General features: G+C 38.1%; 1 protein-coding gene across 5 annotated transcripts in view; it reads right to left on the bottom strand.

Moving 5' to 3' along the window:
- The window catches only part of PHF21A (PHD finger protein 21A), a 126,526-nt gene that overhangs the window by 67,314 nt on the left and 40,695 nt on the right, over positions 1–18,517 (bottom strand). For all 5 annotated transcript variants that reach the window (XM_082284180.1, XM_082284182.1, XM_082284179.1 and 2 more), the window contains one exon: positions 17,928–17,993. In XM_082284180.1, coding sequence (XP_082140306.1) covers positions 17,928–17,993 — 66 coding nt within the window. The remainder of the gene's footprint in view (positions 1–17,927; positions 17,994–18,517) is intronic.

The raw sequence follows: 18,517 nt of genomic DNA, 5'->3' as shown, positions 1-18,517 counted from the left end.
ATACACATCAAAAGAATTTTTCTATTTCTTTCACTAAACTTCATTAAACAGAAGCAGCATTGTTACTGTTTTTACTGATTTTCCAGGGTTTCTATGTTGTCTTCCTCTAGGATTGCATGCATCTGTATTTTAAGAGCACAAGTCAGTCCTTTAACAGGTACTTGTATCAGATTATGTAGTTACTAGAGAGTTTCAAATACTTGAAATACTGAAGAACATTTCCAGGTTATTGATGTTTTCATCTATTATTGTTTGTTCCTAAAGTAATGGCTTAAAAACTGACTAGCTATTACATACAGTGGTAAGCTGTACCTTTCTGTAGTTACCTATTTTATCCGAAATCCCCAATTTCTGCAAGCTTTACTAGCATTCAGCATGACGGATTATGAAGCCACATGCTACCCCATCATCTTTCACTGTGTTTCTTGGAGGCTCTCTCCCTCTGTACAGCCTGCACAAGACTCTGTGTTCTGCAGTCAATTCACACACCTCACTGAACAGCAAGAGCACATATCTAGGCCCACAGCAGGGGGGGTTAATTAACTGTGTAAGGGACAGAGCTGGCTCTAGAACAATCTTTTACATGTGTACAGAGAATAAACTGAGCTGACATTCAGCGGAAAATGCAGTAAGCTTTGCACTCCTCACATTCTCATAAAACCACCCTAATTTAAAAAAATAAATACAAGTTTAGCAGCAGCTCTAGACTATACCTGAGTAAGAAAAATCCCATCTGAAACACTGACATTGGAACACTCCGTTTAAGACTCTTTTCAGACTGGAATAAGACCTTGCAGATGGACAAACAAAAACATTTATCTCCATGTCATAGCACCTCTCCAAATCTACTGCATTTAATAAAGGTTGGATGCACAGGAGAGAGGCACTGGTTGCTTACTTTCACATTAAGTTAGCAGACACTACAGTAACAAAAAATATTTGCATACAGCACCCCTCCTTTTGGTGTTAGTGCCAGCAGAGCTGCAGCAATGTTAATGCCCTGGAAAAGCTTTAGAAAAAAAACACCAGTGTTTTCAAAACATCTTCCTAAAACATTGCAATGGAGGGGGTTTTCCATCCCAGGAAAATAAATTGTCAAATATACAAGTGAATGTATTAAGACTGATGGCACATGCACTGAGATCAGACAGGGATACTAAATAACACAAATGGGAAAACAACTTATACTTCCATTCAAATAATGCAAGCCCAGTCAATCAATCCTTTTGGGAGAGTGGTATCACTCTGTATTCATGAAGTACATATGTGCTTTGAGCAGGAGGTTGTACCAGCTGACCTCTGTAGCTCCCTTTGTACCTACAGATTTCAACTTACCCCATCAAAACACCAATTTTGGTATCAGCCTGGAATGAACATTACAAAAATAAAACTTGCATTATATGCTCTTGAGTATACCCCAAGCCTGAACTTCTCCATCTTTTTCACTTTCCTGTCTCATAACAATCTTACTTCTTACCACTGAGGCATAACTCACTTCCAAGAAGCATCCTACAGGAGTTCGTGTCTCCAGAGTCAAACTATGTGCTCTATTAGCAGTGCACTTTGAGGAGGGTGAAATAGAACAAATATAAGCCAGGGTCAAAGGATGTAACAAAGCCTATACCTGCATAGTGAGCATCTCTGAGATGATATAGTTTGTGATATCTAGACTGTTTGAGAATGGGAAGAGAATTTTCTCCAAATTTCTTTTTTCATTGTAGTGGCTGTGGTAGCTTGGTAGGGGCAGGAGGAAGTTTTTCAACTGTTTTTAAGCACCATTATGTTAGTCTTTGTCATTTACAATTCTTTTCTTGAGGACCTGGCCACTGCTTTGTCCAGGAACAACCTGACTGCATCAGCACACAGCATGTTAAAGTTTCACAGATGTCTTTCCTCCTTACCCACACCCTGCTACCGTTTAAAGCAATTATGATGTGCAATTTTCAGGGGGCAGAGGAGCAGAAAACTCAGAAGTTGCCCTGCTTGGAAAAAGCAGAAGACCTCTTCTAAGTGCCTGCCCCAAAAGGTAATTTTTAATTAAATCAGAATGCCCATATTCTCATGCTTTAGCATTCTTTGAGTTTCTTGAGCATTTTTTTAATGATCAAGTTACAAATATCCTAAGAATAACTGCAACATATTAATCTAAAATGATACCCTACAACATTGGACTGAAATTACCCTCTAGAATTCTTGATTCTGAAAATGATTTTGCTAAGTCATACTTCTAGCTTTCTGTTAGACTCAGCTACACTTTGAAACATGAGTGCAGAAAAGCTGTCTTCCTCAGTAGCTCGATTGCTACTTGCAGTTAAATAAAAACACCAAAGCCATCGCCCCTGTGGTGGTTTGACCTTGGCTGTACACCAGGTGCCCACCAAAGCTGCTCTGTCAATCCCCTTGTCAACTGGACAGGGGAGAGAGAAAATAGAAAGAAAGTTTTGTGGGTCAAGATAAGGATGGGGAGAGATCACTCACCAATTACTGTCACAGGTAAAATTGACTTGACTTAAAGAAATTTAATTTATTACCAAGGAAATCAGAGAAGGATAATGAAAAGCAAATTCAAATCTTAAAAACACTGTCCCCCCACCCCTTCCTCCTTCCCAGACTTAATTTTATTCCTGATTCTCTATCTCCTCCTGCCTTGAGGCGCAGGGAGATGGGAATGGTTATGGTCAGTCCATCACGTGCAGTTTCTGCCACTGTTTCCTCCTCTGGGGGAGGACTCCTTCCACTGCTCCAGTGTGGGGTCTCTTCCATAGGAGACAGTTTCACAAACTTCTCCAATCTGAGTCCTTCCTACAGTGCATCACAAACTGCTGAGAGCAGGTCCCTTCCATGGGGTGCAATTCTTCAGGAATGCACTGCTCCAGCATAGCTTCCCCATGGGGTCACAAGTCCCGACAGCAAATCTGCTCCAGCGTGGGCTCCCTTCTCCTCAGGCACACAGGTCCTGCCTGTGTACAGGGCTTCTCTAGGGTCTAGCAAGGGCTTCTCAGAGGGTCACAAGCCTTCTTTTGGGCCTCCACTTGCTCTGATGTGGGCTTCTCCACAGGCTGCAGGTGGACCTCTGCTCCATTGGACACCTCCATGGGCTGCAGAGGCACAGCCTGACTCACCACGTTCTGCACCATGGACTGCAAGGGAATGTTTGCTCCAGCACCTGGAGCATCTTCTGCCCCTCCTTCTTCACTGACTTTGATGTCTGCAGAGCTATTTCTCTCACACATTCTCACTCTTCCCTTCTCTGGCTGCTATCTTCTTCTGCACAACAACTTTATTTTTTTCCTTCCTAAATGTGTTAACCCAGAAGCACTACTACTACCATCGTTCATGGATTCAGCCTCAGTCAATGGCAGACCCATCTTGGAGCCAGCTGGAATCATTTTGTCGGACATAGGGGAAGCTTCCAGCAGATGCTCAGAGAAATCAGCCCTGTAGCCTCCCCGCTACCAAAACTTTGCCATGCAAAACCAATACAACCCAGATGCCCCAAACAAATAGCTTTATTATTATTTAAGCTGAATCAACTCTGAAGAACTTAGGAGGAAAAAAAATCTCCTTGTTTATATTCCAATTCACACATAAAAAACAACCCAACAATTTTTAACCAAGCTCCATGTACAGGACAAATTCTCACTGTAGCTATGGCTGTGTAAGACCACTGAAAACAAAAGCAGCTGATGAAAAAACTCACATCCTCCTAGGCAGAATTTACCAGCATCCTCCATTTTCATAACTGGGCAGCAGGAGTGAGGATAGCCACAGTGGACTACCATTTAGGTCTGATTTTCTGTTGTCCATAAATTGTTTATTCAAAGCCAGAGATTAAGGAATAAACAAGGACTTTATATAAGATTTCAGATACTTCATTGCTTCCTGCTTGGACCTACTACACATGACCTATATAAACCCTCAGGATTTGCAACATAAACTCTCAAGCAGAATTTAAAATTCTGTCTCCAAGTAATTCGGTTTGAAATTTGCTTAACAAAAATCATAATGCTGTCAGAAACCAGGTTGCTCTCTGCTGTCAGCTTCCAAAAAGTCTTCTCAGCTGTTCTTCCTATATACAACTCAAGTTACAGGAATTCAGTTCTTCAAAGAATGCTCAAGAACTATTTTGGATTTCTTTTTGTGCTTCATCTTCATACTTGTACTGTTAGGTAATACTGAAAACAGTATCAATTGTGACAAACAAAATGCAAAGCTTAAACAGAAATTTTCCGTGTGCACCTGTAACAATCTCCATCCTCTGTACTTCAGTCCCAGTCATTTGGGCGCACTACCATTGTTGTGGCTGCTTCGTGCATAGGGCTACTGTGTGGATCAGCTATTCCAGTGGGAGAAACAAGAGAGACACAGCCTACCTTCCTTTCTGCCATTTAGGAGCTGCAGGTACATTTACAGGATCTGCATCCCTGGAAAAGGGAGACTACCAAGCCACAGACTGGGTTCAAAGCTGTGGTTACACAGCTGTTTAGTCCAGGATAAATACAGTTATCAAATGAAAATTGTTTCACCCTTCCTTTGCTTCAGTCCTTCCTTTCTGCTACTTCCCTTATGTCAAAAGCTGTGTTCATGTGACTGCACACAAGCCAGGTGAGCAAAATGGAACATGCTCAAAAAATGGCACATCTCAGAGTTAGTCTTCAGCCAGACAACTTTTTAACTCCAGTCACAGCATAGCAACATGAGCACTAGTTCCAGCATAAGAGGGGCAGAAGTCAGCAGCTAGACCAGGTAGGAGGACAAGTCACAGCTTTCACAGCAGCTGTCAAATCTGAAGCATAATCAAAGTGGCCGTATAATCACAGCCTACAAAATGATAAAGTATGGGATACTAACTCAGTTTTGTCTCTGAAATACAGTGAATTTGATGCCTTGGAAGCACAGTGCTGGAAGCACTAGCTCCAGAGGAAGACAACATAAAGAAGTGCAATCTGACTTTCCTCATTTCTGCACAGTGCTTCAGTAACTCCACATAATGACACTACCAAGTGTTATCATCAGCCCAACCACAGGATGTTCTTAAATAGATATTTCTCAGCAACCTGCTTGCAGTCTTTCAAGGACCATTAGGAAAAGACAAAGAAAATAGCAATTTTTAAAAAGCAGGCTTGGGGGGGTATTTTCTGTGTAAGTCAAGCATTTCTTTAAAAAAAGCAGGTACTTCTCTAGTCTGAGTTACCCAAGGCCTGTTACAAAAATAAAAAGTCAAAAAGCTTCTTAAAGAAACATTTATGTTCTATAATGGGTAGCACAGACAGAGAAAAACTCTTTCGATACCTTATATGCCATACAACAATTAAATGATTTATGGAAACGCACTCAGCCCTACAGAATAAAAGATTTCAAAACAGTCTGCATTTTTTAGGGCAGGCAAGGTAACAGAATGCACTGTAGAAAAAAATACATTTAAGGATACTTTCTTATTACTTTGTTTTCTATAGAACTTAATTGGGCTCTCTACTAAAGCAGTTTAAATACAAACATTAAATTACCTGAAGCCTCATAATACGCGATTTTTATTTCTTATGGTACTACATTTGCTACCCATCATCTTCACATCTTTCCCAGCACACTGAGAGCACAGGCCTACTTGAAGGCCATTTCCCAGCTGTAAAACCACCACAGCATACATCAGTGCAAACAGGATATGCACAAGCTGCACCATCCTTTCTGGTGATGCATCCCTCCCTCTCTCCAAACTCTCTCCTCTTTGTTGGCTTCCAGAAATAGTAAGTGGGCTGCATAAAGGGCTTAATCTCCAGTGAATAGGAATAGTCCAAGCAGGAAAGAGGTAAACACATGGCACAGCTGGACAGCTTCCATTAAAAGCAGGTATGAAAGCAGAAATGGACACTGGGAAACACCAAGGAAATAGAGCCTAGATGGGCAAACAGATTGGCAACTGTTCTGAAGAGCTGAGAGTGCATCTGGGTGCAACTCACAATCCAAACCCAAGCACCAGAGGCAAAACTTTCTCTTCTGGCATCAATCAGCACCTTATGTCATGACTTCTTCAATAACAGAGAGAAAGCTACAGCCAAAGAGATACAAACACTGCCCACCAAACACCAGTAAGGCAGACAAAGACCATGTGAGAATAGGCCAAGCTCCTACAAAACCTTCAAATCGAAGTACACATACCCCAATACCCAAATTCACTGATAAGAAAAAAGACCCAGTAACAACACCAAGTTTAGTGCAAACTTTCTCCTCAGAGCTGGCTGCTAACAGGGCCTCTGCAGTCCTGTCTTCCTCACTTTTGGCTCAGACACACTCCTGCCCCTGTTCTGGTCCAAGCTAATTGGATTCATCTTTCAGCCTGACACAGCAGTAATGCTACCAAGTCTTACTGTAGGGTTTACTAAGTGAGCCAAGGATTATTACAGCACCCAGCATTTCTGCATGGCCTTAGAATGTGATGCTGGTATTAGACACTGTTAGCAGAAAATTTATAGAAATTTATACAATTAATTTTCAAAGTGGGGAGGAAGGGGACAAGGGATCTATGCTCTGAGATTTACTGGCTATCCCAATCCGTTCAATAGAGCACAGACACCCTATCCTGTGGGTTGTAGGTATAATTATAATAAAAACCCCCAAACAAACAGGAAAATACCACTGTCACATGCCCCAAAGTGGGGTAAATTTTTAAACAACAAAGCATTCCCCCTCTCATACAGAAGTTTATGAGACAATAAGTCAAACCTTGCCTTTTCAAGGAAGGGACTCAAACTAAAAAGATCTTAGAGTATTTTATATGGGTTCATACATGTAACTAAACACAGAAAAACCTCTAGGACCATAAGCGCTAAGATGAATTTTTGTCTCAGCATTTTCTAGTCCTAATCAGCATATTGCAAGAGCTGGTCATTAATATTTTAAAGGCAAATAAAGGATGAAATGAAATTTTGGAGACATTTGACCCACTAAAATATTTTTGAAAGCTAAGGCTCAAAATGACTGTATGTGTATCAGTTAAGCGGGTCTCCTGCTAACTCGAGAGAGGTCAGAAGGAAAGCTAACTATCTGCTAAATGCCATAACACACATGGTGTTTAAAACACACTTTCCTGAACAGAGAAATTTAAAATCTAGCAAAACAGACAGCATTCAAAATAATTAAGTGAACTATGAAGGTGAAGGAGATCCTATCACCTGCAAAGCTTCAAATGATCAGCAATTTTCATTCAAGCAACTTTTGAATAACTTGGAACTCACAAAGATTATTCTCAGAAGTACATCAAGTTTAGCTCCACACAGCTAAAACCAAATGACGTAAAACCCATTATGAAATGATGGAATAAAGTGTTTACATCACTTAATACAGCAAAAAGAGAAGCAGGAAAAAGAAAGAGGAAAGGGCAGAACCTGTCTATTTACCCCTTACTTTCTAAAAAGTGCTACCTAGATTACTTCATATGCACTGTGCAGTAGCACGAGTGCTTTCAGAGCACACCTGACTATCATAGGGGATGTACAAGCTTATTAAATACTAACTCTTGTTCTAAAGAAATTTAAAGGTAGCATTTTCTATTCAAAACTAAAAAGCAGAATAAAAGAAATACAGAATTTCAAGTTGGAAACTTTGTTCTTGACCATGAGGACAGGAACTGTCTCTTGTTGTTCAAATATAAACCCCAGTGTATCATATATGGACTTAAACCTACCACAGCCACATTGCAGTCCGAGGTGATGTTACCATAAACAGGCACACTATATTAATGTCCAATATAGTGTCACACCACTGCTGCAGGGTTGTCCTACATAACACTTTGATTATTGCCTGCATTCTCAAAAGAAAAAGGAAGGCTTAGGGATACAGAACCTGACACATTTTTATACTACCATAATGCACCTTCCTACTGCAAATGATAAAAGCAATGCTTTTGGCATTTACTACAAAGACACAACAAAATCATCAGCTGTGTTTTTACCTGGTTTATCCAGGAAAACGTATTGTAGAGCCTCAGTAAGGTACAACCAGGTAGTACAGTTGTTTCCAAAAATGTTTGGCTATTTATTTCCTCTCTTCTAAGTACTCAGGTTTTATGACTAATATTACACCCAGCAAATTTTGGTCACCACAAAAAACATCCTGTTTACAAATCCATCCAGCCAGCAAGCTAGTTTGCCCAACAGACCATTTTGTTTGTCTGCTGGTGAGACTGCTTGACTTCTTGCAGCACCTAGAGATGTTTGCATTCTAAGTGTCAATTTCTGTGGGTTCTTGAAGATTTCTCTCTATAGCTCTCCATGTAAGTGGGATTTAAAGGCCTTCAGATTGCTAGTGTAAGCAGAAGAATAGATGAAAAGCTAATAATTAAAAGTGTCTTCATATCAGTGCTTACTGAACACTACCATAGGATTTATTAGATTTTAAAATCTGAATTGACACTCACTGAAGGCCTGGCCCAATGCTCCTGTTAGCAGAGGATGCACATAGCTCTAAACAAAAGGTTGTAGAGGATATTCAAGAACGCAAATTGATCTGCAAATTCATAACTCCTACATTTCATAACTAAAAACCTTGTCCAAAAGATCTTTCCATTAACAGATCAAAACTGAATTTGTAGTATCTGCATTTCTCATTTAACTAAATTGTATTTGCTCAAAAATTAAGACCTCTGCAGAAATTTCATTCTTGATTCTTGAAACTGTCAGAAAAAAGCTATGCAACTACTTGAATGCATTTAAGAGTAATTTGAGAGAAATTACTGAGCCTCTCATTGGTTCTCCTAAGAACCTTCTTCTGCTATAAATTCCAAATCTATTTTGTGATAGTCATGCCTAAGTGAATATTAAAAGGAAGTTAATATACACTAAGTTTCCAAGTTTCAAACAGAGAACAGTACCGTTAGGCCACACAATTTTAATTGCCCAGCAGACAAATGTTAAGAGCTTAGTGTACTGGGATGCTGCAAACTGCTTTTACCAAATTATTTACTTGGAGAATGGGACACGTCTGTTTCTTGAGATCTATGACAAAATTTAGGATGAACTGGAGAATCCAAGAACCTAATTTTGTCCAAGTTGATTGCTGAAGCATTTATTACTAGCCCAAAGGTGCGTGTGTGGAGCTTTTGATGCTAGAAAGCTGCTGACACTCATGCACTTCCACTCCACTCTGGGCTGGCTGCAACTCTAAAGAACCAACCGCTGCTCTGAAAAACTGCCATATTAGACTGAAAATGAAGCAATTTATAAAGAGAGTGAATGGATATGGAGCAAGACTCCACAGGCTTAAATACTGCCAAGTATTCAAATTTTCAGAAGTCTGAAATAAAAGGATAGTCACTCGCTGTTCTGCAGAACATCAGGCAGCTCTACAGCATATATCTCAAAAATTCATATCATGTATTATAGTTCCAATGTAATTTTTTTGTTTTTAAAGGAAAAATAAGATAAACAAACTCTTCCTTCTAGAAACAGTATAAACAATCACTGAGGTTTTCTCTTGCTGAATAAGGAAAAAACGGGCTCATTTCTCCTTGCTACACAGGGCAGTCTGGGTTCATCCCACGTCAAGGGCTTTCTCCCTGCTAGCTTTCAAAAGCCCTCTGTAAGAAGACACTTAGAATTAAAAAGAGACAGAATTGAACAAGAATTCTTTATCACAAAACACATTAGATAAACTCTGTAGGGAAAACAAGTAGTGAACTGAAGCCTAATCTTCATAGTAGTTTTTTATAGTAAGTAGAGTGAGAGTTGCCTTCACAAAGCCAACACAGAACAGTAAACATTAAGTTCCCTTGTCTGAATTGCCTCCTGGTAGAGTCTCCACCACTCTACTGATCCCCCACATTCAGACTCCATTTCAGCAAAATTTCCATCAGAATTCTGCAGTCACCACTGCCTAAATCAACCTGTTATGTTACAATTAGTGGGGAAAGTTGAAGAAGATCCCTTGCACTTCACTACCACTTTTGACAAACTTAGGACAAAGGACAACAAAAAGAGAAGCTCAAAGAATAATGGACCTAATCAAAACAAAACCAAAACCACACCAAGAAAACCTGCATTTTGTCTGGCCACCACCTATCTTCCCTGACACTATGTCAAGTGTCTCTGCTAACTTGCAATCTAACAGCAGGGGAAAAGTTGCTCTAAAGAGACCATACTCTTTCAGGAGTTTCTGAAGGTCAGAAGAAGTATTTGAGAAGTTAGCTCAGAAGTGAATAGAATACTGAAAGAAAGTGCCTCTGTAGAATGACCAGGACTAGGTGAATTCTCATCGACTTGGCCCATACTTGAAGAAAATAAAACATTCTTAACTATTTCCATGAACAGAAAATGTATATCAGACTATCACTCAGTGAACATAAAGATTTTCTAAGGATGAAGACTGCATTCTCTGCCTCCAACAGTGTCTATATAGAAAAGAAACCACAGAGACCCCTGAAACTCTGTGAAGGGCATTCTTACCCTTTAATACTTCAGGTTTCTTCACGCTTTAAGCCCTTTGAAATCCAAGCCTATCCCAGTCTCCACAATAAAATGAGGGAAAAAATTCATAGTGAGAGTAGTAAGGACAGATAACATTCAATTAGAAAAGTGAAACCCAAAAAAAGCCGTTATAAATAGTGTACATGCATTTGGCCCACTCATGCTTCCCTAACATGTCATCTCTTTAAATCACTTCCAGAAAGGTGTATTTCCTCTTTATTTTTCCACCACAAAGGACCCTTAGTCCACTTGTAAAAGCCAGTACAATTAACAGGAAAATTCCAAACTAGCACTACAGAAGCAATGCAACACTATCACATCCATCTCGGTCCTTTTCAAACATATGCACCAAGAGTTGAACTGAGTGGTTCCTCAATACCTTATGAGGGTGTAACACATGACCCGCATGTTGGAAAATACCACCTAACACTGTCTACCCAAGTCAGTCTTGTTCTTGGTGTAGTACCAACAAATGAGATAATATTTACTAATAAAAGTATTTTAGCCCATAGATGTACTACAATCAGTAACTCATAGCGCAAAAAACCACCACATTTCAGGAAGTGGCTTATTTTCAAAGCAAGTAGCAGGCAGCAGAAAACAAACAGCAGAGACAAGCTTTTGCCTGCATTCTAAATATTGGACATACTGTCTTTCTCTCTTCTCCCTTCCAAAATTCAACACACTTCAGAAAAGCTGGGGACAAAACAATTCCAAAAGCAACCAAAGATCCGTAAGGCTCTGAAAAAGCAGATCCCTGGATTTGATTCCTTTTCTAACCCTGATACACTTGGAATAAATCAAAATACTGCTTCTGTGGCTGTGAGGTTGTTCCACCAAGGCATGCCAAACAGAGCAGAATGAGCTACTTTAATCTGTTTTAATTTATAAAAATTCATTAGTAGATTTAATCCCTTTTCCCAGCATCCAACTAAGAGGCATTTAAGGGTGCTATACAAAACAACCTAAATCCCAGTCATCTTCTAATGCTTTGCTTGCCTTCCCTTCAAGTATAGAAGGGAAAAGGGAATAGTAGGCCTTGAAATAACTACTGATGTGTGAGGTTATCCAGCAAGTCAAAACATGCAGGAGCAGCTAATAACCAACTCTCTCCATCAGTAGGGGATTTTCAAGGAAACACTGTAGTTTAATTGCCCATTTTCTATCTACAATGTTGATTCTCAAGCAGAGCAGGCTATTTTGGAGTTATGCCCTGGCTTATACGAAGATGAAAGATGTATCCAACTAGGTTGAATTAAAAAAGTTCTCCAGCTGCCTCCAAATCTGGCTTAAATACAGTGTGAACTCAAAAATTAAAAGTTGAGCCAGAAAATCAGTGCTGAGGGAAGAGTAGCAGGGAAGAGGTGTGGAGAGTTTTTCTTCTTTTTAATGACATCACGAAATGGTCACTTGCATTTCCTAAATTGAGTTACTCCAGTGTTAATGTACATTAGATATGCAAAAATTAAGTTCGCAAACCAACAGTGAGAAGTCTAGGTGGAGTTACATTAAGAAAAGAATGAGAAATCCAAGCTTACATGCCAGTATGGGTTTAATCATGATTTAAGCTTTATAAAAGGTCTGAGACAGCTTAGCAATATTTCAGTCATATACAAATTATTATAACACCAGTTTTGCAAGAGTGTTTGGGGCAAAAGAGGCAGCAGGGAGAGATGCGTGCACTCTGCCTATCTACAATCATCTGTGCAACATCCAAAATTTGCTTCAGACAGTATATCTTGAGAATATGGGAGATGATAACTTAATGAGAAGTCATTATAGTCACATTTTCACACAATATTTGGATGCAAATTAAATAAATGCCAAAGATTAAAATAGCAAGCTTATGCAGATTTCTCAAATATTCACCTCTAAACAGGTGCTGTTCACACCGATCAGAGGGTTCAAAAGGATCTGACAATTCACTGAGGCAGTTAACTGATTTCTCTTTATGTCCAGATAGACCAGTATGTTTTTGACAGGAAAAAAAGACTGACTACTTCAAACTGTCCAAGAAAGATTCTACAAACAGGTTTTTTTCCTATATTTTACAACTGCTTTATAAACAGTTGGCATAAATGGATGCTTGCAGTTACATGGAAATTAGCATATCTTTATCATTCATGCCATGTACTTAAAAAAGATCAGTGTTTAGTAATATGTACAGTTCCAGATAAACAACTGGAACTGAAATTAAGCATCACCTGCCTCAAGTTATTAGTAACTAAACGTTCATATGGCATATTTGCAGACTTGATCCATTGCTGACAGAATAACTGGTATTTTAATACACCTTCGATCAATCTTGGAGAAAAGAGGTATCAGAAACTCCAGACAAAACTGGCAGGAGTAAGTAGTAATTTTATTATTTATTTCCAGATTTTGAGTCCTAAGTTCTGATGGTGTTCATCAGGTGTATCTACAACACACAGTCACAACTTGCCTACCTTCTTATGCATAAGCATGAAGTGCTCTTTCCTACCTGTACTCAGTTAACTGTACTGTTTTCCTCCTGCTCTCTAGCTTTCTTGAGCTTACTTTCCTCTCACCAAAACACTGCTTCTTTTCTTTACAGAACACGATGGAACATGCTCCAGGTACAATTTTCTGATAATGTGCTCAAAAAGCCTCCATAAAAATTCACCTTTATGATGATTGACAACTGTTCAAGAAGAACAGTCTCATAGGATGAATTTATGCACATTACCAATCTTTTCATTACTCAGTTATGGTACCTGTAATAAATATAGCAACATTAATGCTTAAAAGCTATTCCTGACAGTTTTTGAAAACTGAAATAACAAGTTTCCTTTGTCAATCTAAACCACATGTTTACACTTATTCAACTATACAAAACCATGGTTAAATTACTTTTTAAAAATCTATCCCAAATCCCCTTTCTCATTACTTGCTACTTAGTGAAAAGGTTAAAAGAAGCCTCACACTGAACATACAGGATTTAGAATAACCTCATCTATCTCAATTTGCTGTAAACTCTAAATACAAGCAAAATTCACTAGATTTGCCTATTCATAATAATAGAGATAAACCTGCTTTTATGGTGTGTATTTTTTCTAATTATATTCCACAGTTTCAACTGCTCTTTACAATAAAGTATGTTTGAGTTTTTCCCCTGTGAAAAAATAAAACCACAAGTATCTCCATCTAGCATATATATGCTGACAACTATTTTTGATTACTCTTTCCTGCATATATACAGCTCTTCAGAAATCAAAATAATAAAGGGATCCACTTTATTATTTCCTTGTCAAGAGGAAATACATTAGAATACAAGTCTAGTTTTCACAACACTTTTCTTGAAGATTCAATGAATTTCACTGCAACTACAGGAAGAGACATTTGCATTTTATTTTCAAATAGAAGGGAAAGAGCCGTGTGATTTTTTTAGTACATGCTTATCACCATCACCTTGTTATCATAGATTGAAAAGACTATTTGTGTAAGCTTTCTTCCACATTTAAGACAGAATATTGCTCTAACTTTTCCAAGAGATTATGATAAGGACACATTTAGAAATTCCTCTATATCTGACGCGATATTGCTAAAAAACCCCACGTTTTTTGCTGCCCACATGACCTCTTCCTTGTCTGCGAAATAAAGTACTATTATGATACATACTCGATATATCTGTCAGTTCATATTCTTTTTTCTAAATTAACTATGGGGGGAAAAGAGGCAGAAGAAAAGGTACTATTTCAAGATTACATCCCTCCTGCTCCTTTATGCTAGCCGTGCTCTACCTCAGTATTTCACTAGTGTCACTGGTAACAATTTCCACCCCACCTCACCCCCCCAAAAAAATGGTCACTTACATTTCCTAAATTGAGTTACTCCAGTGTTAATGTACATTAGATATGCAAAAATTAAGTACACAAACCAACAGTGAGAAGTCTAGGTGGAGTTACATTAAGAGAAGAATGGGAAATCCAAGTTTACATGCCAGTATGGGTTTAATCATGATTTAAGCTTTATAAAAGGTCTGAGACAGCTTAGCAATATTTCAGTCATATACAAATTATTATAACACCAGTTTTGTAAGAGCGTTTGGGGCAAAAGAGGCAGCAGGGAGAGATGCATACACTGATAAACTTCCTCATGGAAAAATTTAAAAATACATTATTTATGGGTGTTTTTATTGTAAAGAGTGTATTTAACACAGACAAAAGCCAAGTAGTGATAAGTTATTGTGGATAAAATTCTACAAATCAGAATGCCAAGAGAAGACACTGTCATAGTATATAAAGGAAAAAGTGCTAAGACTATGACTTTCTTCCAAAGACGTGAAAACATAATAAAAAACAGTGCTCCAAAGCAACAGAATTAATTCACATTTACAACCCAAGCTTAGATTTAGCAATTACAACTGTTCTGAAAAAAGTTACTCTTGACTTCTCTTTACTGAAGAGGAGGGTGGGGAAAGAAAGAGGAAACCATTTTTAAAACCAATGCATTCAGAGTTTCCAGACTGCAGCTCTCACATTTACAGCTGAGGAGCAAGACTGTTAAACTGAATTCCCCTTATTGCCCTCAGATTAGAAAAGAAGTAAGCACAGTTTAGAACTCTGTGAAAATAACACAAAGAGACTAGCAGAGGGAAATCTGCTAGACTGAAGGATTCAAGTTTACTGCCCTTCAAATGCAAGTTATCTTCAAGTAAGTTTTTTCTCTTTTTGCAGTTTTCCTTTCAAGTGTTAACACACAGCATACACTGCTCCATCGTCTCTCAGGTGTAACAAATCAAAGACTTTATTTTCACCTCTGACATTTTCAAAAAACAAATGAATATGTGACACACCTTATGCTGTAACAGTTCAACCCTGCATCAGCTAACAATTTTTTTTTAGGTTTAAGCCTACACACTGTACAGCCTACTTGCTTTCTTTTTGTACTTTGCCGGATCTCCTCAATTTCACAAACTTCTGAACAGAACTGTCATTATTAATTCTCAGCAAGATACCTAAGCCACTATGAATCACTGCAGCGACTGGCAGCAAGTGTCGGCACCACTCTCACAATGCTTCAGAAATGGAGGGAAGTCCTAAAGCAACTAAAAGCTTTTAGCTAAACCTACCACTGACTTGGTTCTTGCACAAGTCTTCATCCAACTTCATTAAATAAGACAGCAAAGAAAAAGCCTGCATTAGGGTGACATAACATTTCACAAGCCAGAAATATTTCATTATTCTGCCTCTCTAACACCAGGGTCTCAGCTCCATGTCTCCAACAGGGACACCACACAGGCTGCAACTTTAGTTCCTCAAACTTCATTAAAAGCTTACTGAACAGTGACCATCACGCGTTGTATAACTGTCCACAGTGGAGCTGGGCCCTCAGTGTTCATTCATTGGATATCAGGCATCAAAACTACTTTACTCTAAACAAGACTACAGATTACACATGTTGTACCTGTTCTTAACACAAGCACTGCATGATGTAAACCATTATATTTACTATGCAAAACTGCACATTTCTCCGTGCTGTGTAAAAATTACATTGATTAATATTCTATCCTTAAAGCAATTTATAATAATGATTTTTCCTGAAGAGAAGTGAAAGTGAAAACAGAAAAAAGGGCTTTGTTGTAGTCTCTAAGGTGCTGCTCAACTGCATTGCTAAGCCACAGATTTCTATACAATAGATTGCTGTAAATAAAGAGGGAGTGAGCACTTCTCTGCATAGAGAAGTTGTGGTTCTTTTCCCAGAACTTACATTTACCATGATCATTGCATTTTAGCAGTCATACGACTTTAACAACATTATCGTCTGGAACACTGGCAGCTCTGCAGTCCAGTGGTAGAGATAACAAAATATTTAAACTTCAACAACCATAGAGAAGTTCACTGTTGTTCTGATAATCAAACCCACAAAAATACAAAGAAGTAAACTACTGTGACTTCATGCTGACTGTATTCGTTGTGTAGTAGAAGTAAAGTCAAACTTATTTTTCAACATCTTTTGGAAACTTAACCCATGGTCATCCCATGAACAAGTGTGCTTTAGTACTTTGAGTTCAACAGAAAAGATACAGCTCCATTTCCAGTGATGGGTAATTTAAAATACATGTTAGTATAGACCATTCTGTAGCATAACTTTAGAGAGTTATAAAAACAAGTTTAAAGTAGGATGTACTTGGTTTCTCACATTCCACTCAGTATCTCACTGCCTGTCCATGCTCATCACGTGAACTGGCAGTCAATACAGTTTGCTCCATGGCATCAAGACAAGCTCATTTTGAAATTACCATGGGCATCCAGAGCTTACCAGAGAATCCTGAAACAGCTTGCTGTGAGACATAGCCACATGCAGAGGCTCATGCTGGTTTTAGAGAATAAATCAGCTTCAAGAGAGGCGTGCTATCACATCAGCAAAACCTGTTTTTGTTGAACTACTATTCTCATTAAAAAATCATTTTCTTTATTATCCTTACATGTTTTTTCCTAGATTCATTGTTCTCCTATTAAAACATACTGTAATTTTTTCAGTAAACAAAATTTCTAGATAAATGTTAATCACTGTCTGGCCATTGTCTTAGGGATAGTAATTCTCAGAACACATACAGCTAGTAACAGATGAATGGAGGTATCTAGTTGTGACACGCATGCATTTACCTAGGCTCTAAAATTTTTTCCCTCTTCAAAGGTCTAATCTATTGACCTAATTTGGTTCCATTATTGACACATTAAGCAATACAATTAAGGGACTGCTTTAGTTAATTAACTAAGGATGGGATAGTGTGGTGTATGAGGGGTTTGTGTATGTGTAGCTCTTTTATTTTTTTAAAAACAAAAGTGAGAACAAGTTTTGTGGGTACCTCAGTATTACTATTACTAGTATTACTATTTTTCTTCACAAGGCCCATGTTCAAGTTCAACAATCTTTCTATTAAGCATTCAGTTGTAATTACTACTCACACTTTAGAGCTGTCAAAGAGAATTCCTACAAAATGGCAAACATAATACAATTGTGGTATAATTTATCATGGTAAAAGCATCCAACTAATTTTCAAATTGTCTATTAAGTACCCATAACTGACATAAATTTAATTGGTCTTAACATTAAGAAAAATTCCAGCATACTCACCCATACACACAGTGTGGACGTACTAAGCCAAAATCTAAAGATTTGCCTAAACCAGAATGGTCAAGTTTAGAAGTTTCAAGATAATAATAAAGAAAGCGACAAAATTAATCCATTTTTCCATCTCCCTTAATAGAAAACATTAGTTTCAACACAAGAAAAATTGCTATAGCTTCCACTGATTAAACTAGTTTCTTGTTTGATAGACTCACAATAACCCATCCTATCCTTTGTTGAGAAATCCAATAAAAATCAAAAATGTCTGGTTGCCCACGCTTATTTTTGCACTTAAAGATTTAGCAGCTCTCTTGGAAGCTGGGAAAAGAGACATCTTTAGAACACAGTGTTAAAAATACATCTCTGTTTCCCTACCTGTTTCTCACTCAGAGCTGTGATTTTGGCTTGAAGTTCATGAAGCTGTTTCTTCAAATCAGCGTTCTGATTAGAAAGAAAAAATATCTGTGAGAAAGATATTCCATTTGTTAACATAGAGTAGTAGCAGGAAGGTGGGTTTTTTGTTTTTGCATAGTGTACTATAAATACAGCACCTCTGGATGTACAGTCAATAAAATTCAAATGGCTCAACAAAGCCTTATTTAAGTTGCTGAGTGCAACAATAATCAGAGGACCTTTCTAGCACTCAGAGAGATAGCCCAGTTTGGAAAGAAGATTTCATTAAAACATCCATTAGTGCTTTTCACATTATAAAGCATGTTTGTACATTTCACCAAGTTTACAAATTAAACCAGAAATGTTTGTTAATATGCAATACAATAGTATCATACTGTATATAACAGTACACTAGGGTATGTTATCTAAAACATTCTCACCTATGCTACTTATACAAAGACATTTACATTTAACTGTGTAGGGTATCAAATGTATCTATTAAATCTTAATTGACACATATATCAATTGAAGGCAAACATACCTAAGTCCTTATTTCCATGTATGTTTATGCC

The sequence above is a fragment of the Coloeus monedula genome (assembly GCF_965178545.1).
Source record: "Coloeus monedula genome assembly, chromosome: 6".
Classification (NCBI taxonomy): Eukaryota; Metazoa; Chordata; class Aves; order Passeriformes; family Corvidae; genus Coloeus; species Coloeus monedula.
The sequence above is the reverse complement of the archived record's forward strand: the minus strand, read 5'-3'. Positions and strand labels throughout refer to the sequence as shown.